Below are 27,874 nucleotides of genomic sequence, written 5' to 3' on the forward strand. Positions count from 1 at the left end.
CCGAATAGCCGGAGAGGAAAGATCCAAAAGCCAAACACGGGCTTTACAGCTTTTTCCAAATCCTCATATTTGTTCTCCCTATCCAAAGCGCCTACCATCTCATAATAAAATTCATTTTTAATGCTCGGGCTGCGTTTGGCCCAGCATCCATTTTTGATCTCGTTATCGAGCCGCTATTTCTCAGTCCACTCGTCCTCTTCCGCTTGTAACCATCGGCTGGCACTCTCACGGTCCTGGATCTCGCAACTTGGTGCAGTTAGTTCAAAGGCCAGGATAAACTGGTAGGTAATCTGGGAAACAGAAACACTCCATCTATCTAACAGTTTTTGCCAGTAATAGGCTATCTGTATCGGTCTACCTCCGACATACGTTTGTTTCAGATCTTCTGAAATCGAGCGAGTGTCGTGTTGCAGGCGCTCAAATACTGGTGTAACGGTAACAATTGGAAACGATCGATTAAAGATACATTTGCGGGAATCGGTTACTGGGATACCGCTTATTAATCCCAAGATACGACGCCCTGCTCTCGTTCTGGTAATAAAAAAGACTTCTCGTAGCTGCGTAAGGGTCTCTTGAAAGACTTGCCGAATCTGAATATCGACATCCACAGGATCGATTTGTTCAAGGTCGGTCGCTGACAGACTACCCACCCCCCCAATAGCTAGATTAAGTAACCCAACATGAAAGGGATCACATGTCTTTTTCAGATAATATGCTGTGGCAGAAATGTGGGTCTACCGAAGAAGTGATTATTCAACTGAGTTATATGATCATATTCAAATGAATGAAGGTCTTGATTCTTTCTAACTACACGATAAAGAAGCCGATATTTATGCAATTTCAGGGGCTTCATGGTCGTCATAAATGAGCGGAATTGCACGATTTATCGTCATAAATCAATGCGGTTGCATGATCGATCTGGTCAAGCAAGGCGATGATATAAGCGGTTTTAGTCATCTACCGCGGCCACATATGCTAGGTCAAACAGATCGTCCCCTCTCCATGACTCGGATGCAATCTCCAGGAAATCATATTCAGGGTTAAAGTATAAAACCCCCGGTTTTGCATTTACCGACTTTCTAATTGCCTCGTAGACGTACTCATCTTCTGGAGCATAGCTGAATTTGCATAGGATCTTCACCCGGTAAAACTGCAGCGCAGTCTGTCGTGATTCTTGATTGACTCTTAACAACGTGCTCAATGCTTTTCGTCTATCAACCATAATCTGATACCGCGGCATCTCGCCATCTGGTTTAGGTCGCTGTGGCGTGAAATGATAATCTTTCTGGAAATAGATTTTAATCAGGCGCTCCCGTTTTAACGCGTGGCACCATATTTGACTGCGGATTTCCGGGGGCAGTAGGGAGAAACTGGGGAACGTCGAGTTTTCATTCCCAGATGTTCGAAGATAGTTGAATATCTGCAAGTGCGGTTGCGAGGCTGGGTTTGAAGAGGTCATTGTTATCTTTTCTCTCTCGGAAGTATAAGGGATAAACTAAAGTCAAGCTATTTAATGAAAGGCGCTTTCGTTGAGATTGACAGAGATGGACGACACCTGACCAGCAATGATTAGTCTTGCTCCGACTGGGGTTGAGGCTTAGTCAGAGTAACTTACTTTTGTAGATTGAAGTTGGGCGTATTTTCGGGTCCGTATACCCCTGTAGGTTGGGCCCAACACTTCATTATATAACTGCAAGGGGAGAGCTGAGATTTGACTGGAATCTGGTCGAAGGTCCGCCCCATTCGCGCCGGCCCGGCCCCCAGCTATCCCCCGGTCGATCGTGGTTCTCCCCTCATTCAGGGACGAGGTCCCATATACCAATTTCGTTTAATCTCACCAACTTTCATGGCCCCCTCCTGTCATTTGACGATGTTGGTTTTCCTGTTCAGCTACAGGATCTGCTTGGTTCGATGGGGAAGGAATCCCTTGGCAATATTCAAGGTCACCAACAGATACATGTACAGCCCCAGGAAACCTATTACTTGCTCTGGTTAGTTGCCAGATTCTGCCCTATCACTACAAGTATAGACTTATGTGTGCCTTGTCAGTATCCTGACCTGAGACTGTTTGGGCCAGGAACGTGTCTGACTGTACTTCTTGAATACCATGCCATAGCTCCCACAGACGAACATTGCCCCCAACATAACCCAGCATTGACCCCCCAACATGTCTGAGCATTGTAGGGATTTACCTAAATCTGATGCCCATTATGAGACATAGGGGAGCGAGATCGAATGGACTTTGCATATATAAACCTCGTAGATTACCCGGTTTGAATCTATCCAATCTATCTATCATTCCTTTGTCCCTTATCACCAGTCAGTCTTTACTTTATCACTCTCTTTTGAATTTTCCAATCACTCTTTTCTTTCTTTCTTTTTCGTTACAATGAAACTATCCGGCCTCTGGGTGAGGCACGTGGCACTCGGGCTGCTGTGTCTCTTGCTCCTGTCTGCATTCCAATCAGCCTCTGCTCTGCCGGGCAAAAGCAGAGGGATTAGCAGTCACCGCTCTGGCAGCGGTAAAGGGAGCCATGGAATAGGAGGTCTCCTTTCTGGCCACGATGACAAGAGGAACAATGGCAATGGCAAACCCGGTGATAAGAACCCTGGCAAAGGCTCGAAACACGGCAAGGATAAATGTAAAACCTCCAAGGGTAGTTCTTCCCGGGGCCGAAAACCTTCTCGACGAGAAATCACAGCCCGAGATCTTGTCCTACGCGCTGGAATCCCGGTTCCCCAGGATGGCACGCGAAATTCAGGGCCTGGCCAAGCGCTTTATACCAAAAATCTTCGAACGTGCATCGGCATTGTTATCACCGGAGATGGGGGCATTTTGCCGCACTAGATGTTGTACGTATCTGCCACTAAGAATCAGGCTAATGAGCAAATCTCGAAGCTGAAGAAGGATTGGTCCTTCATGGGTCCTAAGGAAAACGTGAAAATTTACCTCAGCTCCCCGGATCCTGATCCCTGCAAATCGGACCCCGGCGCCAGAGACCTGATCGAGCAGAGTCAAGAAGTCGCTGAGCTTATTGAGCGTGAGCTGAAAGACCTCACCGGTAGTACTTCTCATGTGACCCATCGTCCTGCCCGCGATAATCCTACGGGACATGAAGGGACTATAGAGCTTGCCGGAGATGGCACAGTGTATGTGGAAGGCAGCAGAGTGAATTAATAGATGCAGAATTCCGGTGTGACCGCAATGTCATAGCCGAATACTTGAAGCAGGACCAGGATGGAGGGATGATGTAGTAGACTTCTGACAAGTATTTGTACATCATCTTCCTGTGTTGTGTGGTTTTTGTGTTGCTTTGATTTATATAGGGTCGTGTTAGACCGACACCCAAGACTCTTTCTCTTGATCTGAATTGCTTAGGATCTCTTGATGATCGCAGCCTTCTTCCTCATCATCACTTATTGGATCAACCTCATTCAGTGAGATAGAAGGTTTCCACGTTTCCTTAAGCAAAGTAGCATCTCCAGATTCAAGATACTCTTTAATTATCTCAAGCTCGCTTTGTTATAGATCAAATCTTGATGAAAAGGAGTGTAGCATTAGCTCACAGATCGTATAAGGTTTTAATCAGCCTCGTTAATAATAACACATTTTACGAACACTATTAAATTGCTGCTCAACACCAGCACCACTTGCTGGCGTTAAGAGAATATTACGTGCTATTGCTGCAAGCACTGGATACTCATGCTCATGTTCTTCCCAAAAGAGTCGAGGATTACCCTTCGTAAGTCCTATCATATTGGTTAATAAGAAATAGAAATAATAAAAAGAAGACTAACCTGTGCCAAGATAGCGAGTAATATTATAAATAGGTTGGTCGATCTCTGATTGAAGGGAAGCCTGTGAATCAATTAGAAGAGCAAGATCATGATTTATAGGTTCATGGTAAGATTGATTCAATAAGAGCCCTATTTCAGGCTGGATACGCTCCTGATATCGATCGAATTCATATTGTAGAATATCACGATACTTCTTCATCCAGTGGGCCTTATTGCCATTCTCAGAGTATTGACCCAGGCCAGCGGGGATCACCAATATGTCCCCAAGACATTTAAGATTGCACGTACAGCCATCCTGAATAAGCCACGCAAAGAATTCTAGGAGACGGCAAAAATATGGCAGCCGATAGCACTGCTAAATACACTAGGAAGATCTCCGAAACTATAACGCCGCGATATCTGCAAGAACTGGCAGAGTCCAGGAGACTCTTGCCGAAATGCCAAATGGGAGCCAAGATAGACAGGTCCACTGAGTTCGCTCTGGACCTGATACTGTCTGTAATACGAACGGTATAGAACGCAGGGCAAGTAGTAACTCTGCTGTCTTTAGACATGTCCGGAGCTTTTAATAACGTGATCAAGACTAATCTTGTTAAAATACTACGCAGGAAAGGAATCCCAGATGGCATTATCGGCTGGATAAACAGCTTTATGACAGACCGCTCAGTTATATTCATATTTCAGAAGAGAGGGTCAGACTCATTGCCTACCAAGACGGGGATCTCCCAAGGATCTTCCATTTTACCTATTCTCTTTCTATTTTATAATTCCGATCTCATCGACTCATGCAACCTTACCGACCTAAGGGCCGTCGGAGTCAGCTTCGTTAATAACGCGAATATGATAGCCTGAGATCCGACTACGCAATCTACCTGCCGGACACTGGTTACGCAACATGAAAGATGCTTGGGGTGGGCCACCGCCAATGAAGTCAAATTCGCACCGGAAAAGTACGAACTGATCCACTTCTTACGCCGTAAGAGGGATGGCATTAGCTTACCGATATATATTGGGCCAGTGACCAAGCACCCGTCCAAGAGCGTCAGGGTCCTGGGACTACACCTAGACACGAGACTTAACTGGGAGGCTCACGCAGCGGCGCTGCAAGAAAAGATAGAGTCCTAACATCTAGCTCTACCACGCGCAATTATGCGCAAATAAGCCTTTTTGCGCGTCCCTGCGCAGAATGGGTTTTGTCATACATCGCGTTTCAGGAGGTCAAAGATAGGCAGATCCATTCCTTACAGGGGTTTTGGACAGCAGATAGTCTAGCATTAATCACTACACACCCATTCTCATTCTTTCTTCAAAAGACGTTCCGTCATGCTCAGAGCTAGTAGAGAGGCCCGTCAAGTAGCTTCTGAACAATACCCTATATACGGCCAACCAAGCGGCCGATCGCGATACTCTAGCCGAAGTTAATATCATCCTCCTGAACACTATGGCCCACCGCAAGAGCAGTACGAATATCACCAACAGCACCAATGCAGTCGACCCGAACAGAAGTATAACTAGCAGTACGGGTGGCGACAGCAATCATCCCATTGCAGCCAAATGTACGACCCGCCGCAGTAGTATTGGGGACAGCAACCACAGGCACTCCCACTCAACGGACCCTACCCGAGTAATCAAGTAGCAGCCCAGCAAGGGCAATTCTAAGTCCCAACACAGTTACCTCAGCTGCCGCCACAGCAGTCAAGTGGACCTCGGCTCTGCGTTATTCCTCGTGAGTATAAAGCCTATTCCAAGACTAGCCACCAGATGCCGGTCCATGGCCCAATGGGTCCGTCTGAAAGTAACATCCACCCTGTTTTGCAACGCATGAGCTCATTGGGAAAACGAGTGATGTTGTTGTCGTTTGATAATGTAGAGGCAACAACTATTCCTGATGGGTTTTGGAAGAAATGGGGTGCAAAGGAAGCTAGTAAGGCTGAACAGAAACAGAATGAGATGATCACGAAAGATCAGGCTAAGCAAGAAAGGAGGTCGAGAAGGAGACCAGGTCATGGAACTGATAGGAGGCAGCAGAAGCAAGAAGAGAAGAAGGCAAAGGAGACAAATAAGATCCAGTGGATTGTCGTCGCTGCATATAAGGAAAGGGCTGGAAGTGATGACCAGTGGGATTCGGAATCGGACAGTTCGGATAGACACAAGCATTAGGTCTGGGCATTTCTTTCTAATTTTTTTTGTAAATTAAGAAAGTCGAATAATAAGTATGCACATATTGATGGACGAGCGAGAAAAAAAAAAAGACAAAGAAAGACTGGCATGCCTATACAGAGCGGTTTTTACTGAAGCGATTTTCTATGATCAGGACTTCCCGCTGATGCCGTTCGAATCGGTCCAGTAGATACTTCCCGTGTATTTCATTGCTAGCTGCTGCCTGGAAGATGTTGTCCGAGATCAAAATTAGACCACACCGATTGAGAAGGAAGAAGACTGCCTCTTTGCCATACTGAGCAGCGGCGACGAACACTCTTTCCGTGATGGGTGCGCTGTATTTGAGGTCGTCGAGAAGGAGGGATAACACTTCGCATCTTCCCCATCTGTTGCCGGCCGCCGCACATATGATATCCTCAGGAATAGGAACATTCTCATCCCTCCGCGTAACGAGAAAGGCAAATGTGTCCCTTACGTCGGCGGCGGCGGCGGCCAAAAGACCCTTTTCAATCGTTTGTTGTGTGGGCTGCTGGTGTCGCAGGATCAATTCCAAAACCGCCTTTCCATGCACACAGTTCGTTGCGGCTGCTTCAATGACATCGTCTGGGAGTATAATCTCGCGGCCAAGATGGGCCAGAAGTGAGGAGACAACACTACAGTCAAAAAGCTGGCATATTGCGGCCATCGCCTCCCACTGCATGTTCACCTGTGTTCGAGGATAGCCGAGAATCTGAGAGAGGGTACTGTCTTTGTTTGTTGCGGACGCGATCCTGACGATCCCTGTAGTAATTCTGATCGCCTTCCTGGGTCTGAAGTCGCAGAGCAGCGTGATGATATCTTCAGCCCTTTTCTCACTTACGAACGCCGCCTCAAGTATCCATTCCGGAAGATAAATATGCTGTGGGAATCGGTTTAACAATAATTCGATCACATCTACCCCACTGTGGGTATTGACTGCTGCTTTCTTGACAAGTGTTTTATGTATGTGAAACGTATTCCACTTCCAATCTAGGAGGACTTCCATTACATCCTTAGCGTAGGTTTCGTTACCTGCAGCGGCTTCAAGCACGGCACTGCTGGGGCACGGCTGTCCTTGGAACTTATCAACAAGCAGCAGCATCACGTTCTTTGCATCAACGACATTTCGGGCGCCAGAAACCAGAATATCCTCAGTAACCGGGGAACTGTGTGGTTGATCGAACATGACGGAAATGTGATTTGCGTCGCAGAACGTTAAAGTACTGGCGAGGTTTTCAGGGTTTTCGATTAACATGCCTTCCCACTGCGTTGGAGATAGATACACCAAATTTTGATCCAGAAGTGTGGCTATCTCGAAGTCTCCGGAAAAGACCTCGGATACCGCCACGGCCGCATCTGAGGTTAGATGGTGAACCCCTTGGTTACACTTGGTGAGCAGCAACACCATGATATCTCTGCCACATAGGAAGTTTTGTGCTGCTGAATAAACAACAACCTCGGAGGCAAAAATACTCGGTAGTTGGTCGATAACCGATGGGCTAAATAGACGACAAAGTGAGGCGACAGACTTTGGGTCTATCAGCCATGGGTCGGCTTGCCGAGCGATTGTGATCATCACACTCTCGCCGTGCTGCTCGTTCGCCAAGACAGCATGAATGAGATCGTGGGAAACTACGATTTTCTGCCATTGCTGTGTGAGGAAGTCAACAACTTCGGAATCGAACAGCTGACAAACTTTGAGAATCGCATCCATTGGCATGGTTTTGCCCATACCGCGCTGCCGAAGCAAGGCCATGATAGCTTCTTTGCCGTTGTTGTTCTTGTAAATGCTCTCAACGGTAATCCTCGTTATATCAATGCCACCCTGTTGACTCAACAGGCCTTGGATCACGTCAAGACTGAAGATCTGGCAAATCAAAGCAATCTCTGCTTGACCCAGATAAACTAGCGGGGAGTGAAGCAATACTGACTTCATAACAGCATCTCCTACTCGATTCTCCGAAATTTCCTTGATTTTCAACCTCGAGAGTCTGATCTGGTCGTATTTCCCGAGCAAAGTGCGAGCTATGTCCGTGCCGAATGTAGACAATATCCGGATAGCAACGACCCACGTTGGCCGCTGGCATTGGTCCAAGAGAAGATGAATCGCTCCTTCCCCGAGTGCGGGTCGCTTCCTAAGGGTAGAAACCACACTGTGGGTGATCAGGAGCTGGCGCTGTTGTCGGTCGAGGAATTCTCCGATCAGGTCGAGGCTGGCGACCTCGCACATCTTTTCAAGAATCAGTTGCGGACAAACACCCGCAAGATTGCATTGCTCGAGCAGAAGAGTCATAATCTCGCCTGCCTGAAAGCGGTTGCGCGTGGCCGACCTGATCAACCCAGAGGTCAATGATTTTCGGGTCCTGTTTCGACTCAGAAAGAGTTGCACGGTCCTTGTGTCCAGATACGCGCACATATCCTCTACCATGAAGTCATCCAGCTGCATTTTGTCCCCAAGGCGATCCAGTAGCATAGCCATTATGGACGACCCATTCCCCTGATTTCGAATGACCGCGTGAATTATTACTTCGTTGACCATGAGTTGACGAGGGCGCCGGGTTCCACCGGCATACAACTCGGTCAGTCGAGACATGGCTAGCCCAGTCACGACCGGCTTCTTCGTAACACCTACCTGGAGGTTCGGGCTAATTGAGATGCCCGGATCTCGATCGAGAAGCATCGACAGAATGGATCGCCCATGTGATTGATTCCGAGCCGCAGCTTCAAGAACAGTCTGGTCAATCTCCACTTCGCTCCCACCCTGGGCGAGTAGGATCGCCACCATCTGCTCACCGTGCTCTTCATGCTGGGCTGCTTCTTCGACCACGTCCGCTCGTATTGTCATTCTGCTCACCTTGTTGTTCAGCAGTAGTTTCATGACCTCGACGTGCCCTCGCCTGGCTGCCAGCTGCAGGGGGCTAGGCAAGTCCCTGCCAGCGAAGAGATTGTCGTCAAACCGTGACTGTGGCATTAGCCACTGGAAGAAGGTCCGGCCGTGCTGGATCTGGTCTAAAGCGAATTTCACCAGCCCAACAATCCCAAATGCTGCTGCCACATGTAATGCCGAGATTTGCTCAGAACTAGCAAATTCTGCATTGATATCCCCGCCCCAGGTGGCCCACGCCGTCCTGGCCTTTGATTCTGTACAGAAGAAGCTCTCATGTCGCTTCAGCAGCTGGAATTCGGACTGGGCGTGATGGGCGTGCACTCCCCAATATTGGGACGCGTATTGGAGAAAGCCATCCTCAGGATGTCGAGACTCACCCCATGGGGGCAGACAATCATGGTTTTCCAGCCAGATATCGAGGCAGCGATAGGCCAGTCTCGCGTGCGCCCTCAGATGGTCGATCAATTGCCCACCATCTTCCCCCCGGCGGAGCAAGAAATCTCTTACCGACTTATGGAGCAGCCGAACAATCCCATCTTGCACGATGACCATCAGGCGACACAACTCAATGTCTTCGCGCGTAAAGTTCAGGCGACTTTCACGGTCTTCATCTGGATAGAGGTTACATGCAACCGCCAGCTCGGCGACACTGAGTGGCTGCTGAGTGATCGCCACGACACCCATGATCTGCAAGATTGTCTGATGCTCCTCGCCACCGTCACGGGTGAACGCGGTTTCAAGGAGGTTTTGATATAAAGCGTGCAGCCCTCTGGGTAGCCGCTGAAGGGTTTGGACTGCATTCCTCGACCGGACAGAGGCCAACTCCACGCAGGCGATTCCTACCCAGAGGAAGGTTCCTTCGGCTTTATCTTCTATGATCTCGGAGACCTGGGCGGTAACCTTTTCTGAGTACCGGTTCTTGTCGTGTAACTCAGCAACCTTGGATTGAACAAAGATTTTCAGATCTGCAGCCAGCCGGGGATAACGAGAGAGATCCTGGTTTCTGAATCGGCTCAAATGGCGCCCGATTTCCGGATAGGGCCGGCTCGTAATCAGGATGTGCAAGCGGAGGTGGCCATTTGCCCGGTTGGGGCTCAGGAAGGTCTGATTGAGCTGAGCGAGGAGCATGTCTTGGGACTTTGGCTCACACTCATCGAGCGCGTCGATGATGCAGTATTTGTCCCCACTGGCTGCGTCCGCCCCGATACTCATCAACACCGACCACAATGAATCGAACGAGGAGAAAACGGCCTCTCCTTTCTCTTCATATTTGGCCCACAGCATCTCGATCCATTCCGGTCGTCCTCTGATCAGTTGGTACAGGAGCCCCCGCAGGATGGAAATCGCGCTGCGTCTTTTAGCCGAACTAGAGTCACAGAAGAAATACGCCAGGGACTTGGTACTGTCGAAGAACGAGCGTTTGGGAAGGTCCTCGGTCATTGTGATCACCATCGTCGACTTTCCCGTGCCCGGGTTGCCGTACAGCCACAAGAGCTTTGCCCTGAGATCGACGTCGCCTGTCACCAAGTCGAGGCTGGGCTTGGTGCTTGGCAGTTCCTGGACCCCGAGCCACTGGCGTAGCTCATTAGTGTCCAGGATCCAATCGCTAGTGTCTGCTGCGCGCTCGCCTTTGCGACGCTTTAGTGCGTCTTTATCCTCCTGGGGATCTGAGTGGAACAAGGCTGCGAAGCACACCCTTTTCTCGGCGTTCATCTCCCCTGTGCAATACTGGACATTAGCGCGTCGATTTCCCGAAGGGTGACCTTGTTTGCTACTCACGGCGCTTGTTCCACTGTTTCAAAGACCTGGGCTTCAGCCTCGACAGTAATAGCTTTGAGAATACCGCTGCGGTAAGGGCCGCGTATCCCTGCCATTCCTTGTTCTTGTGGGAGTCGGCATAGTCGCAGATGCCACGAACGACCAATGACGGGAGCTGGTTCATCAGGCCTGCTGCTTCCATCTCAAAACACAGGATCCCAAGCTCCTGACCCAGCCGGTCCCGAGCCTCCGAGTCCTTCATCACCTGGTCTCCCGAGGCGATGATCCCATAGTGAACATGGGGCTCCATCGAGGGTCGAGGGGTACGTGACACCGTCTCACGCCGATCGCATCCTACACAGGAGTCGTTTAGGCCGCCCTCGGCTCTATGGGGGTACTTCGCCAGGAACAAGGTATCCCCGTCCGGACCAGGGCAGCCGAACTTCGCCTGCAAGTCCTGATTCCTGTCCAGCACCTGCTGTACCCCCGACCAGATCAACCCTCCCGCCTCCCCGATTCGACTCATCATCTCCGCCTGCAGGAGCGAGAGATGGGTCAGCAGCAGCTGCGGAGGCTGGTTCAGAGTGCCCGTTGGCTCGAACCGGCCCCCCTGGAGGGCTTTTCCAGCATCATACTGCACGACACCGCTGCACGACCCCGTGGGTTTGCTCACCACCACATCGCCTAAGCGAATATCGTGGCTCTCGCTAGGAACGCCACCGCCGATGCCTACCATCAGGCCCACCTCGAGCCGCGGAAAGGTGGATCGCATCTGGGATAGCACCGTGGTCGCTGAGATGGTCCCGTAGCTCCCCAACAGGAGACCGGCGATCACCACATTATGACCGGCGATTGACCCAAGCGTGTAGGCGTTGTCGTCCGTAGGCGGAGACTGCAGCGGCGGGTGCCTCTCGTCGAGCATCGCGATCGCCGCCGTCATCTCCAGGGCCAGTGCACAGACCCATCCCAGCGCGTAGTCGTCGTGGGTGGGCATGTTGGTGGGCATGTTAGGAATTCATCCCCGCTGGATTGTTTGGCGGTAGGTGTTTTCTTCGACACAGCGATCGATAGTAGAGGTCGATAGTCGATCAATGCAGTTTTCACGGAGGATAGCGTCGACTGTTGGAGTCCAGGTCATCGTGGAGGGGTCAATGCGGGCGAGGCTGAAGAGCTGCCAATGACCGGGCATCGGCGCTTACTGGGATGGTCGGTGGACTCATAGTCTTCCTGATCCTATTTCTGGTCCCTTTTAGTCATACACACCGTCAGGCGAATCTGGTTGTGAGACGATTCTTGCTTTTTTTCTCCTTTAGCAGTCCTCCCATCCTGCTAATCCGTCGCCCCGTATATATTTTTACACTAGTCACTCACCTTCGAAACCGTGACGTGAGCCAAGAAGTAAACCCGCGCGCTCAATAAGCCGCGCGCCGAATCGCCTCTATTCTATCAAATGGGAAGGGCATAGTTTGGCCCCGGGAAAGTAGTAAAAAGATGCTGTCCATCCTCTTCGGTCGGAATCATCATCGTTCTTTTCTGCATTTCCGCAATGTCAGGCTCAAAAGTACTGGTGTTAGGGGCCACTGGTCCCGCGGGTATTTGTCTTCTGCGAGAGCTTCTCTACCGCAAGCATGCATGCTACCGTTGCATATGCCCGAAACCCTTCCAAGATTCCTGAAGATATAGCCTCAAATCCAGATTTGGAGGTATTTTCTCCTTGGCCCAGACCCGTGTTCCATATCACTTGGTGTTATAACTCGTCTAACCTGTCGCCTGCCGCCCCTAACTAGATCATCGCCGGCGAGATCCATGACCTGGCGGCACTCTCCCAGGCCGTTGCGCAAAGCTCCGTCATACTTTCACTTCTCGGGCCCAACCTTCACGAGCGCGGTATCACCCCGGCGCTGCTCGCCGACTACTACCAGTCATCTGTTTTCCCCTTGATGCGCCAAAACGGGGTCCGTCGGATTTTTGCCATGGGGACCCTCTCAATCGTGCGGCCAGAAGACCACCAGACCTTTCTCCGGCCTATGGCGGCGCTCTTCGTACGGCTAATCGCCAACACCGCATACCAGAACGTACTGAACATTGCCGCCGTGTTCGACCACGAGGCCCATGATATTGACTGGACGGTCTTTCGGATCGCGCATATTCCCGGAAATTCCGACCACGCAAGTTGGAAGACGGATCGGGATGTCGAGGCCTTTGTGGGGTGGATCGGCGAGAATGGCTGGACTGGGTCGCAAACGAGAGGAGCCCTGGCAAGATGGCTCGTCGACGCAGCTGAGAGTGGAATGACGGAGTGGGTGGGCAAGATGTCCGCCGTGAGTCGGTTGGCACGGAGCCCGCGTAGGCTATCCTCGGAGGAAGACATTTAGGCCACCGTGCTCGGTACGGAGAATCGAAATTGGTCTCAAAATCTCTTGGAGTAGCAATCCCATGTTGTACGTGGTTTATTAAATTTCTTAGAAATCAAATGCCTCAATTTTGGTTGCACTATTGGAATTCCTTGTATATTTGGTCAGAAGGTAGAACCGTAGTTCGGAAATTCGAATTACCTGCGGGACCGTCGGACTTCGGCTCCTTTCGTTCTCCAACTTCTTAATTTTGACATTCTGCAGGCCTCGACCAGGAAAGCTTGAGTGCCACCTACCCTGAAGACACTGCGGCCCCTTGAAGAACCAGGACTCTTCGGCGACCTGTCCACTCTGCTCCATCCGATAGATTTGGAGGCAATCATGCCAAAAATGAGGCAAGGGGGCTCCTCGGGCTGCTGGGCCTGCCGACCTCGTCGCAAGAAGTGCGACAAGTCGCGTCCGATCTGTGGAAACTGTAGAAGTTTGGAGATCACCTGTAATTTTGCCGTGCGATCTCCCGAGTGGATGGACAACGGCCCCAGGCAGCGCGACATGACAAAGCAGTTGAAGAACGAAGTCAAAAAGAGTGCCAGACGGCGCCGGCAGAAGAAATTGAGTGGAGCTATTGAAAGGGATCTGGATGAGGACATGGGAGAGTCGCAACAAGCTCCGTTCGGGCCCAGTACCTCGACTAGCTGAGCGAGTGACTTAAGGCAAGGCTCGGTCCCTGACCAACCGCCTCCCACCAGCCGTGCCCCTGATGTCGGTCTGCTTCCATACAGCACGAATATGCAGTTGGATGTGCGATTTGACAGGGAGGGGCTCGATCTGCAAGACTCGAGTGCGACAAATGCCAACACAGCCTCGGAGGGTCTTGGAAATGAGTTAGAGCTCAGCCTTTTCATGGCTTACCTAGATTATGTTCTCCCGACACTCTTTCCCTTTTGCAGACCGACTATCCTCGAGGGCGGCCGTGGTTGGCTCTTGGTCATGTCCCTGAAGAAAAAGGCCATCTATCATATAGTTATCAGCCAAGCGGCATACTTTTTTTCGGTGGTTCCAGTTAGCCACACCTCAATTCCCCAGGCATGTACCCCGGTCGCATAGGACCAGCTGCACGCGCAGACAAACATGGCGATCAAAAATGTGCAGCTCGACATACACCAGATCAGTCATTGGGATAATCCAGGCGACCCCACTGAAAGAGCTCATCTGTTGGTGAGCATTGTGCAACTGTTGACGCTTTCAAGCGTCGATTCCGTCAGGAGAGACCTGGATGCTGCCAGCGTCGTTTTCGGACAGATTTCCCAGCATCATGGCAGAGCCTGGTCGTCTTCGGGCAAGATCGCTGGAATTCTTGATCAATTGCACGATCCATCATTCGTGGCTAGTCCATCTCAAATCTCGCCTTGGAATTCCTCCCAGGCCGCGTTCTGCTTTTCTTCTGCTATGCTCCTCTTATATGACATCATCGCCAGTATCTCGCTGGAACAGCCGCCACGGCTGGCTGAATACCACGCTGAGTTGTTGATTAATAATGTGAATCCCCAAGGAGACCCGACATTGGATTTGACGGGCTTTATTGGATGTCACAACTGGGCGTTGGTATTTATAGGCGAGGTCGTGTCCCTCCATAAGTGGAAGAAATACATGAAGAAACGTGACACGTTGTCGATGCTACAACTCGCACAGCGTGCTAACCAGATTGATCGGCAGCTGCAAGATGGCCTTGACCAACTTCAAAATCTCGAGGTTGCGCAATGTCGGAGCCATAATCCCAAGAGAACACGACAGGGACTCGGGCTCCCTTTGTTTGGCATCTTTAACGATCTGCCGGACGAATCTAATTTGGTTACTCACAGGCCTACGCTACACACGCGTATCTCCATATCGTTCTTTCGGGTTGGCAGACGGCTAATCCCGAAGTCCGTGATAGTGTTGCCCGCATCGTTGATCTCTTGACAAAAGTCGTTTCTCCGGCTGTGCTACGCACACTGGCTTTGCCCTTTTGTGTAGCCGGATGCTTAGCGGGTGAAGACTAGGAATCATTGTTTCGTGACTTTGTTCGCTCAGTAGGTGATTTGCAGGGTCTAGGGACAATTCCCAAGGCTTTGCGCGTTATAGAGAGTATCTAGCGGCGGTGAGGCCAGATTGATGTTGACTCTTGGGATATTTCGGCGAGTCTGGGCGGCTTGGGAGAAAAGGCGTTGTTGGTTTAGGGAATAGTAGCTGAGAGCTTCATTGGTCATTCGTTGCTGTTTTCAAAGAACATAGCGAACATAGAGGGAACACCAGTTAGGGCGGCCTACGATACTGCCATCCTTCATAGAATACTTCTCTCGGTACTGATCTTGCAAAAACGCTTCAAATCTATTCTGTATTCTTCTTGGTCCTAACATTTGAATCATTTCAGACTGTAGGATACCTAGTCTCGCCCATTTATATCCAATTCAACCACTCATCGAACATGAAAGCACATCCCGTGGTATCATCCCACTATCCGATCCTGGTATAGGATCAACTAAACAAACTTCACGCTTTGATGCATATCTTTCTGTACCATAATACTCGGCGACCGAGGTACCTGTTCCTGTTCCTTCTTCCTACCCTCACAAAGACTATCCAGTTGTATAGTGCTTCTGTGCACGGTTCCGGCCTCCGGCCAGGAGTCACTCAAATCCGAGTTCCCTGTGTTCAACGTGTCACTCTGCTGCGTTTCTCGTGACCGTGTGCTGATCAGCTTCCACAGTCGGCTTGAACTCGACGAACTGTGAGTCTCAGTCCGGAATGGATCTTTCCGGCGGTGCGTGAAAAGGGGACCAAAGGTAGGAAGGCAAGCTGCTAGGATTCCGACGGAAACTTCCATATAGGACCAGATACTGAAGAAGACGGCGTTGTCTGGGAGAATCAGCCCGGTGAGATCTTTGGAGGGGAGGGTTCTTCCTTACAGCTGGTATCAACTGGATTCATGGTGGCTATTGTGACTACACGGATTATGCCGAAGATACAGACGCTAGTCCTAGGTATTAGATCGGTGGTAGCGGGAAAAGGGGAGAGGGAGACAGCTTACATCCCGCCTAGGAGGAAGATGGTCAACACTTGGATTTTGCGGTTCCTTCGCATGTGCAGCTCCAATACGGGTTTGACGGGGAGTGCCAAGATGGCAAAGTCCGTGACCACGTTTACAACGCTTCACCATAGTTAGTCAAATTGAGTGTCGGGTAGTATTGTCCGGGGTGAACCCACGCAAAGATCGTAAACGGCACGGAGATACCGATACATTTCCCAGGCTCCCCAGTCCACATCGACGAAAAAGGCACGCACTGGAAGGCAGCGACGAATGCCAAAGCAACGTTGTATGCGATGACGGTTGCGCCCACGAAATAGGCGCCCAGCAAGAGCGATCTCGTGGGGAAGATACGACGATACAGAAATAAGATGGATATCTTGGTGGCCATGACGGTGATCGCGTACACGATCGCATTTGCGGCACTTTCCTTTTTTCATGAGGTCAATTCAATTCCTCTGAGTCTCGGCCAGAGAGACATCATACCTGTACAAAGCGCTTCTGGTCTTTAACAAAGATCATGTGCCGGCCATCGCCGTTTGCATTGGACAGGAATAACAAGATGGCATACGACAGTTGGCCCATCTGCCCCACGGTTCATTAGCAGCTTTAACTAGGCGCTCCTCCGCCGTGGTTTCCGGGGTCTATTCACCAGAGCGAGAAAAATAAGATAATCGTCCCAGCTCAATCGAGCCCCCGAGCGGATTCGCGCCAACAATCGTGCCCCCACCGCTACAAGAGTGAGCACGATCCCAACAATGTCGGCAGCTGTCTTGCTCGATTGGCGATTATCATCCGCATGGGCCTGGTAGTAGGCGATTTCTTCGGGTGTTAGACTCGATACGCTTTCCATTGCTGCGAGATGCTATGCAGTAGAGAAGAGACACAGCATGCTAGTAGAAACATGCGACGCAGTTGGTTATAAAATGAAGGTGTTACTCGATATCACTTCACTACACCCTCCGGGCAGGGGGGGTTGCGCCCTTGCTGATTGAGCGGCTTACGGTACTCAATTGGGCGGTTTTCCAGCATTCTTTGCCCGTCTTACAGAGGACCCCTTGGTTCGGGCTGCATGCCAGGACGGTACTACCTTGGGGCTACATAGTCGAATCTGACGGGGGAAGAGCGCACCGCTGAATTGGAGCCAATGAGGGGATGCTCAATCGAATGGGATGGCTGGTCTCACAAATTGGTCCCAACCTCCTCCACGTGAATGCACGACTATCATCTTCCAGGGCTCGTGGAATACTTGAGACCCGCTATTGCCACGCCTCCCCACTCCCACGCGCCAAGCGGATGCCCCTTGTCCGGGGACAAATACAGTCAGCTCGATAGCGTGCGGGAGAGAAACCACATTCGGTTCTCCCGGAGAGCGATCTACGGGAACTCGCGTGAAAGGGCTGATTACAGAGACATTGAACCTATTCGGGATACTTTGGCTTTTCGCTAGTGCTCAACGGCACCGTTCTTTGTATATTGCAAGATGTCGACATAGTGACTACGGTCGGGGTTAAGAATCCTTCGTTCTCAAGGGGCTGGCAAGAGCAGGCCCAGGAATAAGATCGCGATGGCGCAGAAGCCAAACCAAAATTAGTAGCGAGATAGTAATAAAGCCCAGGTATACAGTCACCACCACCAGGTCACTTCGATGATTACTCTGGCTGCACCCTCCCCAGTGCAGATTACCTTCTGAGGTTAAGCTACCCTTTTCCGCTTCCTCGTTTTCTCGGGCGTCAAAAATGAAAAAATGACTCTCTATACCCCTTGTGAGTTCTCGATGCTTGTTTCATAGTGGTCCGAGTCGTTATCCCTTTATTGCCTTATCCATTCCCTCGTCTGACAGCTTGAAGCAACCAAAAACCTTTCGGACCCGAAAGGATACACAGTTAAACCCACACACGTTTTCAAGGGCTCTAACGTGTCATTTTAAATTTCAATTAGCGATAAGTTCAGAAATCCCCCCTTTTTTTTCTTTCTCACCCTGGCGGATAAAGCAGTACTGGACAAGTGAGGGCTGCGAATATGTAAATAGCAATGAATTAGGCAGTGCAATCTAATTCTGCTACTAGAACAGAATGCAAATGCCCAGGCCGGGAACGAGGAGATGGTGGGGGGCGAAAGCGCAGTGGAGACATGTGGTAACCGGATCCTTGCAGGGGTTCTGTATTGCATGACTCGCTAGCAAGGCAGTCTTGAGATCACCAGGAATGTGGTGGTCAGACGGTAGAAAGATGCAACAACTAGACGCATGATCTGCGATAGTTCCCCTAATTCCAGCAGTTCGTCGGTCGATCGTTCCTTTGTTCTGTTCGGATCCTTCGACTAGTACGATACTCCCAGGCTGTTCTGCAGTTTTTATTTGGGCTTCCTTTGTTTTCCTGGGGCTGTAGTGCATCGCCACTGCGACATTCCGGGGTCAGCATGCAGGTTATACCGGGGAACAGCCATACTCCGTATATCATCCTATCAAGATACTTAGTCCAGAAGGCTATACCTTGATTATCGCCCAGGTGGCTTACTCTGCTTTGATCGCGTCAAGACATTGCGGTTTGGCTGAAGATGATCCGTCTGGTTTGGGATGGCTAGCTTTGCCTCTTTGCCTGACTCCTGAGCAGGTGGCCATGAGGTGCTACTCTATATGGCCACCAGCTCCTGATATACTATGATATCTTTCCAGACTAATCTACATGTGGCTTCCTGCTTGCTGTACCGACCTAATTGCCATGTTATAGTGGCTCTGTACAGAGCGGTCATGGTTTTGTCGATACAATTTTGGCTTCTAATAACTACTTCTAGCATTGTTCACGTGTCCTAATCTATTATCTTATTCAGAATTTTGCACGGCGCTATTACAGGTCTTCTTGTATGAGTGATTCTAGGTTCTGGGCTCTTTTTCCTCTTGCGTTGTTAGGACACTTCGTTTTACTGCTTAATATCATCTAGGTCTTTTTTTCAACACAATATTTGTTTTAACGAGATTTAAATTTCATTTGTCATTTACTAAATGCGAATAATAATTTTCATAGGGACCTCCCTGTCCAAACTCGAACATCACTGTAAAAAATGAAAAGTCTGCATACAGTGAATATCAATTTTGTATATCCTTATAGCAATACTGAAAGAACTCAATAGAAATGTAGAATATTGCCCCATAATCAAGTAGCCATGGTACCCTATTGGATCCCTAGTGCTGAGCTTCCGGTCATATGGGATACAAGATTCAACCGTTGACACCAACTCTAGACAGCACAAAGACTACGAAGGGAAAGACAATTTAGAATGGGGCCTCCAGCTCCCCGGTACAGCCCGAAGTGTTCAACCCGCAAGGTCGTCCATTTTGTACCGATGGAGAGCTTCGTCGAACTGATTAACCTTCAATACAGCCACAGTTGGCTTTTTGGGAGGAATTTCGTCTGTTGCAATGCCATACTCCGTCTTTAGCGTCTGTAAGAATGTTTTATGACGCGTACGCAGGTGGATTTCAACCCCAAGAGGCCCATCGTTGTGGCGGCCTATCAACGAATCTATGAACTCGTCAATGATGTGAAGCCAACGAATCTCACGTTTAATTTTAGCGTCGTCGTAAGTGCACTCGCCCCATCTCATGGCCGCGCGATTCATCACAAAGTATGTCGATGCGAGGGCCTCGTTTGCGCAAACCCAGTTTTCATATAGAGCAGAGCGATCCTTTCCAACTAGCAGGGAAGCATGGAGGTTCACAACACGAAGCATCTCTTCACGATCGTTAAGGACCCCGCGCTGATGTAACGAAATTAGGAATGTCCCTCTCACAAAGAACAGGTAGTTTTGGTCCTTAAATACCAAGCAAACCACTTTGTATTCCTTTTTCTCACTGCGATTACCAATCCTTTCCAGGAAGATATAGTGTGCACCCATCGCATGTTCCAAGAACTCCAGCACCTCTTGTTTACCCTCTGGGCTCTCCACGCAGACGTCCCCACGCCTTGAGATTCGGAAACGGACTGCCATAGTGCCTGCTACCGAAGTATCACTTCTGTTCTGAGTCCTGACTAGAAGCCCGAGTGTAACCCCTCGGATTGACCAAAACGGGGCGGCGAGGTCGATACAATGGGTATTCCGCTGGTATCGCCTGGTTATTCGGCCGATACTAAGCTAATCATGCGAGAGGATCTAGACGGTTGTATTTATTGTTTGGCAATTCCTCGATAGCCGGCGGTTACCGGCAAAGCCCATGAAGACCCATGGTACCCTTTGTCTACATTGTCGACATTACCCAAGTAACGTTATAATGACACAAAGGCCGCAATGACGGAATAGTCCATTAGAAAGCATCATTATGAACCTCTCTTCCGGTCAACACGACAAGGAGCTGGCCTAGATTGACGATTTTGGGCGACCTTCCCTATTACAAGCCGAATGCGGTGGAATGACGGCGCACAACTTAGCCCCATTAACGAGGCGCTTAGTATCCAGTCGACAGGATTCAGACTTCATCTTCACGCAGTGACTGGCAGTATCCCAAGAATTCCTTTGGCGATACAAATACTTGGTGAACATTATTCAAATGTCTTCGCTTACGGAGACATGCTTCGTTGTCTATACCAGGCTAAGACGCAAGTCTTTGATCCGCAAGCTCCAAGAAATTGCTCACCCGGATTGTGCACAACCGAACAGAAGTGTAAAGTCATCTTGGACAGTCTGTTGAAGCTCAATGCCGACCGATGGCTTCCAGCCCAGCTCTCGAGCTCGTTGTGCGGAAGTGAAAGAGCTGAGCAACGACCATCAGTCCACGCACCACCGAATTTCGGAAGGGATTATAAATTTATACATACTTTGGCGCTAGGCCAACCTCGGCCACATGCTCATCTCCGCCTGTATATCTCTCGGAAGCTTCCTTCAGGGTGATTGATTGTGGCACTGGTGAGGTCAAACGCCCCAGACTGTGGCCAGCCTTCGCTATTCCCTCTGCCAAATGCTTCCAAGAATGCCTCTGGGTCTCGGCAAAGTAGAAGCCCTGTCGGCCAGTCGATACCGGTTCGCCCCGCAGGATGCGACCGACGAGAAGCTCAAACAGGCCGGCGAGATCGACAACGTGAACATAATCCCACACCCCGGCACCGTCCCCCACGTACTCGGCCTGTCCAGCGGCAACGGCGCCATGGCTGAGTGCGGGGATGTGGAACGACTGCTGGTTAAAAAGCCCGGTGCCCCTGCCGTAGATGAGAGGGGCCTTCACGACCAAGGTGCCGATACCGGCTTGCTCTCCGACTTGCACAGTCTTGATGTCGGTGGCGCGTTGCGCGTAAGACTCGCCGGCCTCGCGTTCTTTCAAGTAGCCGTAAATGTCGTCTTTGTCTGAGAAGACCCTAGATTCCAGGATTCGTTTCGTGATGGGCCGATCGCCCAGACTCGAAGTTCCGCTGATATGGAGAAAGTACCTGGGCTTGCTGCTGTTTTGGGTATCTGCGAGGCCTAGAATCAACGCTCTGGCCGCGGCAGGACTCGATGAATCGGCGGCGTGAATGATCATATATCATGGTCGCTAGCGATGCGTCGAAGATCCTCGGTGGCCTCAAAGCCGTTGACGATGATGGGAGTGACTCCTTTGGAAAGATAGGCGTCGGCCTGCTTCTTTTTCCGAATCAGAACGGAAATGGTCAAGGCCTTAATCTGCGGTATCGTCGAATCCAGGAGCTGGGTGAGTACAGTCCCCCCGCTAGACCCTGTTAGACATTTGCCTCGGCGCCGCGTCCTGGGACGTGATTCTGACTCACATGTATCCGATCGCCCCGGTCAGAAGAAGCTTGGTGGGTGCCATTTTAGTGTGCTTGGTCGTAGGGAAAGCCGTGGGAGGAAGTTCTACCGATGGTGGATGTATAGGCGAAGGTTGAGTAGGAGGGGGTGAAGGCCTGCCGCTTCTATATCTGACGAGGGGAGAGACAGTTCATCCCTCGGGGACTTTTCACGCCATTGTCCGTCCCTTGACTCGGATGACTCCTGACAGTCTGCATTTCTTTCAATCTGGCCCCCACGCCGAAACTGGACGCGGATAGCAAATTTCCAGTAGTGTTGACTGCCTCGGGACGAGCCGCTAGGGCCCCGGGGAACGAAGTTTAGAATCTCTTGGTCAAATGTTTCCGAGCTGACTCTTACTCCCTAAGGCCTGGACTGCCGATGACATTTAATCGGTCCCTTTGCCTGGCCGCAAGTGTCCGGGTTACAAATCGGGGCTCAATTAACTACCGGCTTCAAGCTCAGTTCAACACCCCTCTAGGACCTAGAACGAGGCATAGCCTTCTTTGGACATGCCACTTCGATTTACAGGAGATAATTCTCATTTTGCGCATGAATTCGCGGGTTTACGAGGTTTGCCATGAGCCGGTATCAATCGACGCTCCAAATTAGCGATTCACGGGGGGGGGATTGTGTGACGCAGGATCCGTTGTAAGGAGAAAAACAACCCTAGTGGGTATGGCATGACTATCTGGCCGAGATGCAATCTATGGAGGCGGGGAATTCTGACTGGCAGCTTTCTCCCGCTCCGCCCGCTTCATTCGATAGAACCGGGGGGGCTCGCGCACTACGTCGTCACCGAAGGAGGGCAGGACGAACATGGAGGGCAGGGAAGACACTTCGTACCCTTCCCGGTGGCCCTGGAGGGCGTCGAGGGCGTCGAGGGCGTCTCGCAGCAGGTTCAGCTCCCCGTCATGGGTGTCGGGCACGTGCGGGGAACAAAGCAGCAGGAGAAAGTGATCGTGCATCAAGTCCTCGTTCCAGGCGGCGAAGATCTTGTATCGCCGTTCGATAGCCAGGATGGCCCGCGAGACGGCGACCCAATGGCGACGGCGCTTGACGGCGCCCTTCTCGAAGGGGCCGATGTAGATATAGTGATAGGGCATCGTTCCGCAACCGTTGGGGGTCAGCCGCGGACGCAGGGCGACGGGATTTATATCCGCCTGCTCGGTGGCCCGTGGATGGCGCAAACGGGGAGGTCCCATTGCCTTCATTGTGGTGAAGGTGAAGGCTCCGACAGGAAGCAACATGAAAGAACCAAGGATGACAAAGACCGAGCTCGGTCAGGAGACTCTGGAGTCTGGACGGCGGCCTGACAAATCGGGCAGCCGGGAATCAGTGGATGAATCAGCAAGACATCATCGACCGTCTGGGTGCCTCAGGCGTGCGGGGAGAGCAGTCCCAATCAGGCAGGTGAATCCTGGTCTGGACCGCCGCCGCTTGGAAATTGCTAATCCCCTGCCTGCGGATGACCACAGGGTCTGAGTAACACGATTTCCGTGCAACCGGCGAGTTCGGTTGCTTGCCACCCATCCACGGTTCTTATAAAAGGCCAGGGCTGCCATTGAGTAACGGACGAACTGGCTGATCAAGGCTGCTGAGTTATTCGGACGGTCTGATTGCCTGGTTGTCGGATTCCTGACTGCCTGACTGCCTGACTGCCTCGTTGCCTGATACCCCGCCTTCTTCCCCCGCAGATCGCGTGTCGGCCTGATTCGCCAGGACGCCAGCCCCGCGGCCTTAGCTCGGCCCAGCTCTGCTTTAGCTCTGTCCATCCTTTCCTGCCGAATCTTCTCCTCTGTCCTCATTTCTTTCTCTTCGCCTCTGATTCCCGCGGGTTTCGCAATCCCTTTCCCGTCATTCGCTGCCTATAAAACTGCCCCCTCCGTCTCCTCGGGCTGCTGCGCTGCTGTCTCTTTCCTCTTCCCCATCCTCTCCCCATCCTCTCCCCACCCCGTCTTTCCCTCTCTCTCTCCCCCCCCAGATTGCATCATGAGCGAGTGTCCCTTCCCCCACGGCCAGAAGCCGGCCAATATGGCCGGCGGTGGCACCAAAAACGAAGACTGGTGGCCCAGCCAGCTGCGTCTGGGCATTCTCCGTCAGCATGCCGACGCCAGTAACCCCCAGGGCAAGGACTTTGAGTACGCCACCGCGTTCAAGAGCCTCGACTACGACGCCCTGAAGAAGGATCTGCATCGCCTGATGACCGACTCGCAGGACTGGTGGCCCGCCGACTTCGGGCACTACGGCGGCCTGTTCATCCGCATGGCCTGGCACAGCGCCGGCACCTACCGCGTCTTCGACGGTCGCGGCGGAGGCGGTCAGGGCCAGCAGCGGTTCGCGCCCCTGAACAGCTGGCCCGACAATGCCAGTCTCGACAAGGCCCGTCGCCTGCTGTGGCCCGTCAAGCAGAAGTACGGCAACAAGATCTCCTGGGCCGATCTGCTGCTGCTGACCGGCAACGTCGCCCTCGAGTCCATGGGCTTCCAGCCCTTCGGCTTTGCCGCCGGTCGTCCCGACACCTGGGAGGCCGACGAGGCCCCCTACTGGGGCGGCGAGCATAGCTGGTTCCCCCAGGGCAACGACGTGCGCTACGCCCCCGAGACCGACGCCGAGAAGAAGCAGCAGAGCGACATCCGCACGCGCGACCTCGAGGATCCGCTGGCCGCCGTGCACATGGGCCTGATCTACGTGAACCCCGAGGGGCCCGACGGCAACCCCGATCCCGTCGCCGCCGCCCGGGATATCCGCGTCACCTTCGGTCGCATGGCCATGAACGACGAGGAGACCGTGGCCCTGATCGCCGGCGGACACACCTTTGGCAAGACGCACGGCGCCGGGCCCGCCGACAAGATCGGTCCCGAGCCCGAGGCCGCCGACCTGCACCAGCAGGGCCTGGGCTGGAGTAACGGATACCGGTCGGGTCGCGGCACCGACAGCATCACCAGCGGCCTCGAGGTGACCTGGACCAAGACGCCCACCCGCTGGAGTCTCGGCTTTCTCGAGTACCTGTTCAAGTTCGACTGGGAGCTGACCAAGAGTCCCGCCGGCGCCAACCAGTGGACGGCCAAGGATGCCCCCGAGATCATCCCCGACGCCTACGACGCCAACAAGAAGCAGAAGCCGCGCATGCTGACCACCGATCTAGCCCTGCGCTTCGATCCCGCCTACGAGAAGATCGCCCGCCGCTTCCTGGAGAAGCCCGACGAGTTTGCCGACGCCTTTTCGCGCGCCTGGTTCAAGCTGCTGCATCGCGACATGGGTCCCCGCGCGCGCTGGCTGGGTCCCGAGGTGCCCAAGGAGACGCTGCTGTGGGAGGACCCCGTGCCGGCGGTCGACCACCCGCTGATCGACAACGAGGACGCCTTGGCGCTGAAGAAGGAGATTCTGGCGTCCGGCGTCGAGCCCACCAAGTTTATCACCACCGCCTGGGCGTCCGCCTCGACCTTCCGCGGCAGCGACAAGCGCGGCGGCGCCAACGGCGCGCGCATCCGACTAGCGCCCCAGAAGGACTGGGAGGTGAACAACCCGCCGCGTCTGCAGGAGGTGCTGCGCGTGCTGGAGCGCATCCAGCGCGACTTCAACGGAGCGCAGACGGGCGCCAAGCGCGTCTCGCTGGCCGATCTCATCGTGCTGGCCGGCTGCGCCGCCGTCGAGCGCGCGGCGGGCCACCCCGTGCCCTTCACTCCCGGTCGCACCGACGCCAGCCAGGAACAGACCGACGTCGAGCAGTTCGAGTACCTGCGGCCCCTGGCGGATGGCTTCCGCAACTACGGCGGCTCGACGCCGCGCGTGCGGGCCGAGCAGTACCTCGTTGACCGCGCGCAGCTGCTGCAGCTGACGCCGCCCGAGATGACGGTGCTGGTGGGCGGCCTGCGCGTGCTGGACGCCAATTACGACGGCTCCGACACGGGCGTCTTCACGCAGCGACCCGGCCAGCTGACCAACGACTTCTTCGTCAACCTGCTGGACATGAACACCGTCTGGCAGCCGACCGGCGGCGACCACGAGCGCTTCGAGGGCGTCGACCGCAAGACGGGGGCCAAGAAGTGGACCGGCAGCCGCGTGGATCTGGTCTTCGGTTCGCACGCCGAACTGCGTGCGCTGGCCGAGCTGTACGGCAGCGCCGACGGCCAGGTCAAGTTCGTCAAGGACTTCGTCGCCGCCTGGGACAAGGTCATGCAGTTGGACCGCTTCGACCTCGCCTACTCGGCCGTCCCTACGCGTCCGCGTCTCTAGTCGGCCTTCGTTTCGGTTGCGGGCTGATCGATTTCGCGTTCTTGTTTTTTATTCGATGGTTCGCCTTTTGCTTGCCATGCTGTGTACCTAGTCATGAGTTTATGGGTTAAAATTGTTACTTGATTGCACCTTTCAAGACGCTCCGGGCCTGTGTCTCTTTTCTGTGTCCCTCTTTCCTTCGTTTCTTCTTAACGTCTCCACGGAGAACATGGCAGTCTCTTACAGCTCGTAGAAGTAAAACCAAGTCCCTCCGTGTCTCACGGAATGTTCTTCTCTGTCCCCCAATGGATAAGACATCGAAGAGGGCGGTAAATAACCGAAAGGGGTGTCAAGTCCATTTCTCTCTTACCACCCACAGCAAGAGTTCCGCCATCCAGCATCACTAGACCATTTCTCGCTTGACGACTTCTGAGTCCGTACAATCCATTGAGAGGAGGCCCATGGTATTGGATTGTACCATTACAATGACAAAGAAACATCATCCTGGCGTCGTCGGACCCATACGGCAGCAGTTGAGTTGGCGCTCATCACAATGCCGTTCTTCACCGGCTGTGGACGCAAGCCATCGACCAGTTGGAGGTCATACTTCAGCAGAATATGAACCAGGGCGATTTTGATCTCCGTTACGACCAGGTTTCTTCCGGGGCACGCATGTTTCCCGAATCCCCACGCCAGATGTTCGGGCGACGGCGTGGTGACCTGCGCGTATCTCTCTTTCCCTGCCGTTTGGCGCAACCTTACCGATCGGTAGGCATCAAACCTGTCCGGGTCTGGATAGAGACGCATCCGATCGGCGGTTCGCCGACACGATAGTATACGAATCCCTTGGTATCCTTGTTCCGTTGGACAGCGTGGTTGGGTCCGTGGAAATGCGCTGCATCGCCGCTAAAGATTCCTGTGTCACTGTGTCTTCCGAAAGACAGATCTGACAAGGATAATGAAAAGAGAACGAGGGATGCGACGTCAGGGACAGCTTACCGGCCAGGGACGGTTTCAGACGCTGAGACTCCTTCAGGGTACTGTCCATCAGGTGCAGATTTTGCAGAGCCGACACCGTTAACCCCTCCCGCTGGACCACCGATCTGGTCTCGTCGCACAGGGCGGTGATCAATTCATCGCGGCCACAGAGGTCGTAGAGGACTTTAGTGAGCATGTCTGCGGTAGAATGCAGGCTGACTGCCGCCATGCCGAGCTGCGCCATGACGGGATCATACGGACGGCCTCGAGCGCATTCCTCCAAAAAGTAAAAGAATATTTGCCGATTTATAAACTTCCCTGACAAATATATTGAATATGATGTGGAAACTCGATAGAATTCCACATATCAGATAATTGATAATAGGTTAAAAGTAAAGGTCCAGATTAATCGTTTTCTGACTTTTCAGACTGAGATTCCTCCATTTACAGAGAATGAATGGTTACGGCTTAGTCAAATCCACCAAATTTTTGCTAAATTCAATAAACTCACAGTGTTCTTGTCTGAGAAGAAACTACAGATCAGTCTTGCTGTACCACTTTACTATGAGCTTTATAGTTTACTGTGCGAAGGTTCTGAATTACAAGGATCCTTTTCAGGATTAGATCATAATATTGCAGTTACAATCAAGGAAGGCTTATCAGTATAAAAAGTACTACACATTCATAGATACTTCTAATATGTACTATACAGCGCTGATCCTGGATCCTCGGGTTAAAGGAGATCTAATCTTGAGCGAGATAGAAGATAAAGAAGCAGGTAACCTTATTGTCGGTTGACTTGGTCATTGCCCTAAGCAGATATCCTATCGATTCAACTGAATGTAGGTATATGCTCGGTGG

General features: G+C 52.1%; 10 protein-coding genes across 10 annotated transcripts; 4 read left to right on the forward strand and 6 right to left on the reverse strand.

Moving 5' to 3' along the window:
• Positions 1 to 949: 949 nt before the first annotated feature.
• On the reverse strand, positions 950 to 1,459 carry KD926_003430 (2EXR domain-containing protein; the record flags this gene model as incomplete). The annotated part of the gene is made up of 1 exon (XM_053094778.1): positions 950 to 1,459. The coding sequence occupies one exon, from the start codon at positions 1,457 to 1,459 to the stop codon at positions 950 to 952; it is 510 nt and encodes a 169-aa protein (XP_052950483.1).
• A 1,389-nt stretch (positions 1,460 to 2,848) lies between these two features.
• Positions 2,849 to 3,266, forward strand: KD926_003431 (uncharacterized protein; the record flags this gene model as incomplete). Its single annotated transcript, XM_053094779.1, has 2 exons — positions 2,849 to 3,150; positions 3,215 to 3,266. 2 exons carry the CDS (start codon positions 2,849 to 2,851, stop codon positions 3,264 to 3,266), a joined length of 354 nt encoding a protein of 117 aa, XP_052950484.1.
• A 2,293-nt stretch (positions 3,267 to 5,559) lies between these two features.
• On the forward strand, positions 5,560 to 5,958 carry KD926_003432 (uncharacterized protein; the record flags this gene model as incomplete). The annotated part of the gene is made up of 1 exon (XM_053094780.1): positions 5,560 to 5,958. One exon carries the CDS (start codon positions 5,560 to 5,562, stop codon positions 5,956 to 5,958), a length of 399 nt encoding a protein of 132 aa, XP_052950485.1.
• A 112-nt stretch (positions 5,959 to 6,070) lies between these two features.
• KD926_003433 (uncharacterized protein) lies at positions 6,071 to 11,615 on the reverse strand (the record flags this gene model as incomplete). Its single annotated transcript, XM_053094781.1, has 2 exons — positions 6,071 to 10,581; positions 10,643 to 11,615. 2 exons carry the CDS (start codon positions 11,613 to 11,615, stop codon positions 6,071 to 6,073), a joined length of 5,484 nt encoding a protein of 1,827 aa, XP_052950486.1.
• Positions 11,616 to 12,249: 634 nt separating this feature from the next.
• Positions 12,250 to 15,017, forward strand: KD926_003434 (uncharacterized protein; the record flags this gene model as incomplete). Its single annotated transcript, XM_053094782.1, has 6 exons — positions 12,250 to 12,324; positions 12,409 to 12,942; positions 13,279 to 13,646; positions 13,689 to 13,896; positions 14,083 to 14,826; positions 14,886 to 15,017. 6 exons carry the CDS (start codon positions 12,250 to 12,252, stop codon positions 15,015 to 15,017), a joined length of 2,061 nt encoding a protein of 686 aa, XP_052950487.1.
• A 479-nt stretch (positions 15,018 to 15,496) lies between these two features.
• On the reverse strand, positions 15,497 to 16,895 carry KD926_003435 (uncharacterized protein; the record flags this gene model as incomplete). Its single annotated transcript, XM_053094783.1, has 6 exons — positions 15,497 to 15,873; positions 15,924 to 15,994; positions 16,046 to 16,165; positions 16,222 to 16,472; positions 16,529 to 16,627; positions 16,695 to 16,895. 6 exons carry the CDS (start codon positions 16,893 to 16,895, stop codon positions 15,497 to 15,499), a joined length of 1,119 nt encoding a protein of 372 aa, XP_052950488.1.
• A 2,462-nt stretch (positions 16,896 to 19,357) lies between these two features.
• KD926_003436 (NAD(P)-binding protein) lies at positions 19,358 to 21,554 on the reverse strand (the record flags this gene model as incomplete). Its single annotated transcript, XM_053094784.1, has 3 exons — positions 19,358 to 20,153; positions 20,676 to 20,792; positions 20,857 to 21,554. The coding sequence occupies 3 exons, from the start codon at positions 21,552 to 21,554 to the stop codon at positions 19,358 to 19,360; spliced, it is 1,611 nt and encodes a 536-aa protein (XP_052950489.1).
• A 970-nt stretch (positions 21,555 to 22,524) lies between these two features.
• On the reverse strand, positions 22,525 to 23,031 carry KD926_003437 (uncharacterized protein; the record flags this gene model as incomplete). Its single annotated transcript, XM_053094785.1, has 1 exon — positions 22,525 to 23,031. One exon carries the CDS (start codon positions 23,029 to 23,031, stop codon positions 22,525 to 22,527), a length of 507 nt encoding a protein of 168 aa, XP_052950490.1.
• A 778-nt stretch (positions 23,032 to 23,809) lies between these two features.
• Positions 23,810 to 26,056, forward strand: KD926_003438 (catalase/peroxidase; the record flags this gene model as incomplete). The annotated part of the gene is made up of 1 exon (XM_053094786.1): positions 23,810 to 26,056. The coding sequence occupies one exon, from the start codon at positions 23,810 to 23,812 to the stop codon at positions 26,054 to 26,056; it is 2,247 nt and encodes a 748-aa protein (XP_052950491.1).
• Positions 26,057 to 26,515: 459 nt separating this feature from the next.
• KD926_003439 (cytochrome P450) lies at positions 26,516 to 27,209 on the reverse strand (the record flags this gene model as incomplete). Its single annotated transcript, XM_053094787.1, has 2 exons — positions 26,516 to 26,826; positions 27,035 to 27,209. 2 exons carry the CDS (start codon positions 27,207 to 27,209, stop codon positions 26,516 to 26,518), a joined length of 486 nt encoding a protein of 161 aa, XP_052950492.1.
• Positions 27,210 to 27,874: the final 665 nt, after the last annotated feature.

This window comes from Aspergillus affinis, assembly GCF_023601865.1.
Source record: "Aspergillus affinis strain CMG 70 chromosome Unknown NODE_181_length_50734_cov_98_545551, whole genome shotgun sequence".
Classification (NCBI taxonomy): Eukaryota; Fungi; Ascomycota; class Eurotiomycetes; order Eurotiales; family Aspergillaceae; genus Aspergillus; species Aspergillus affinis.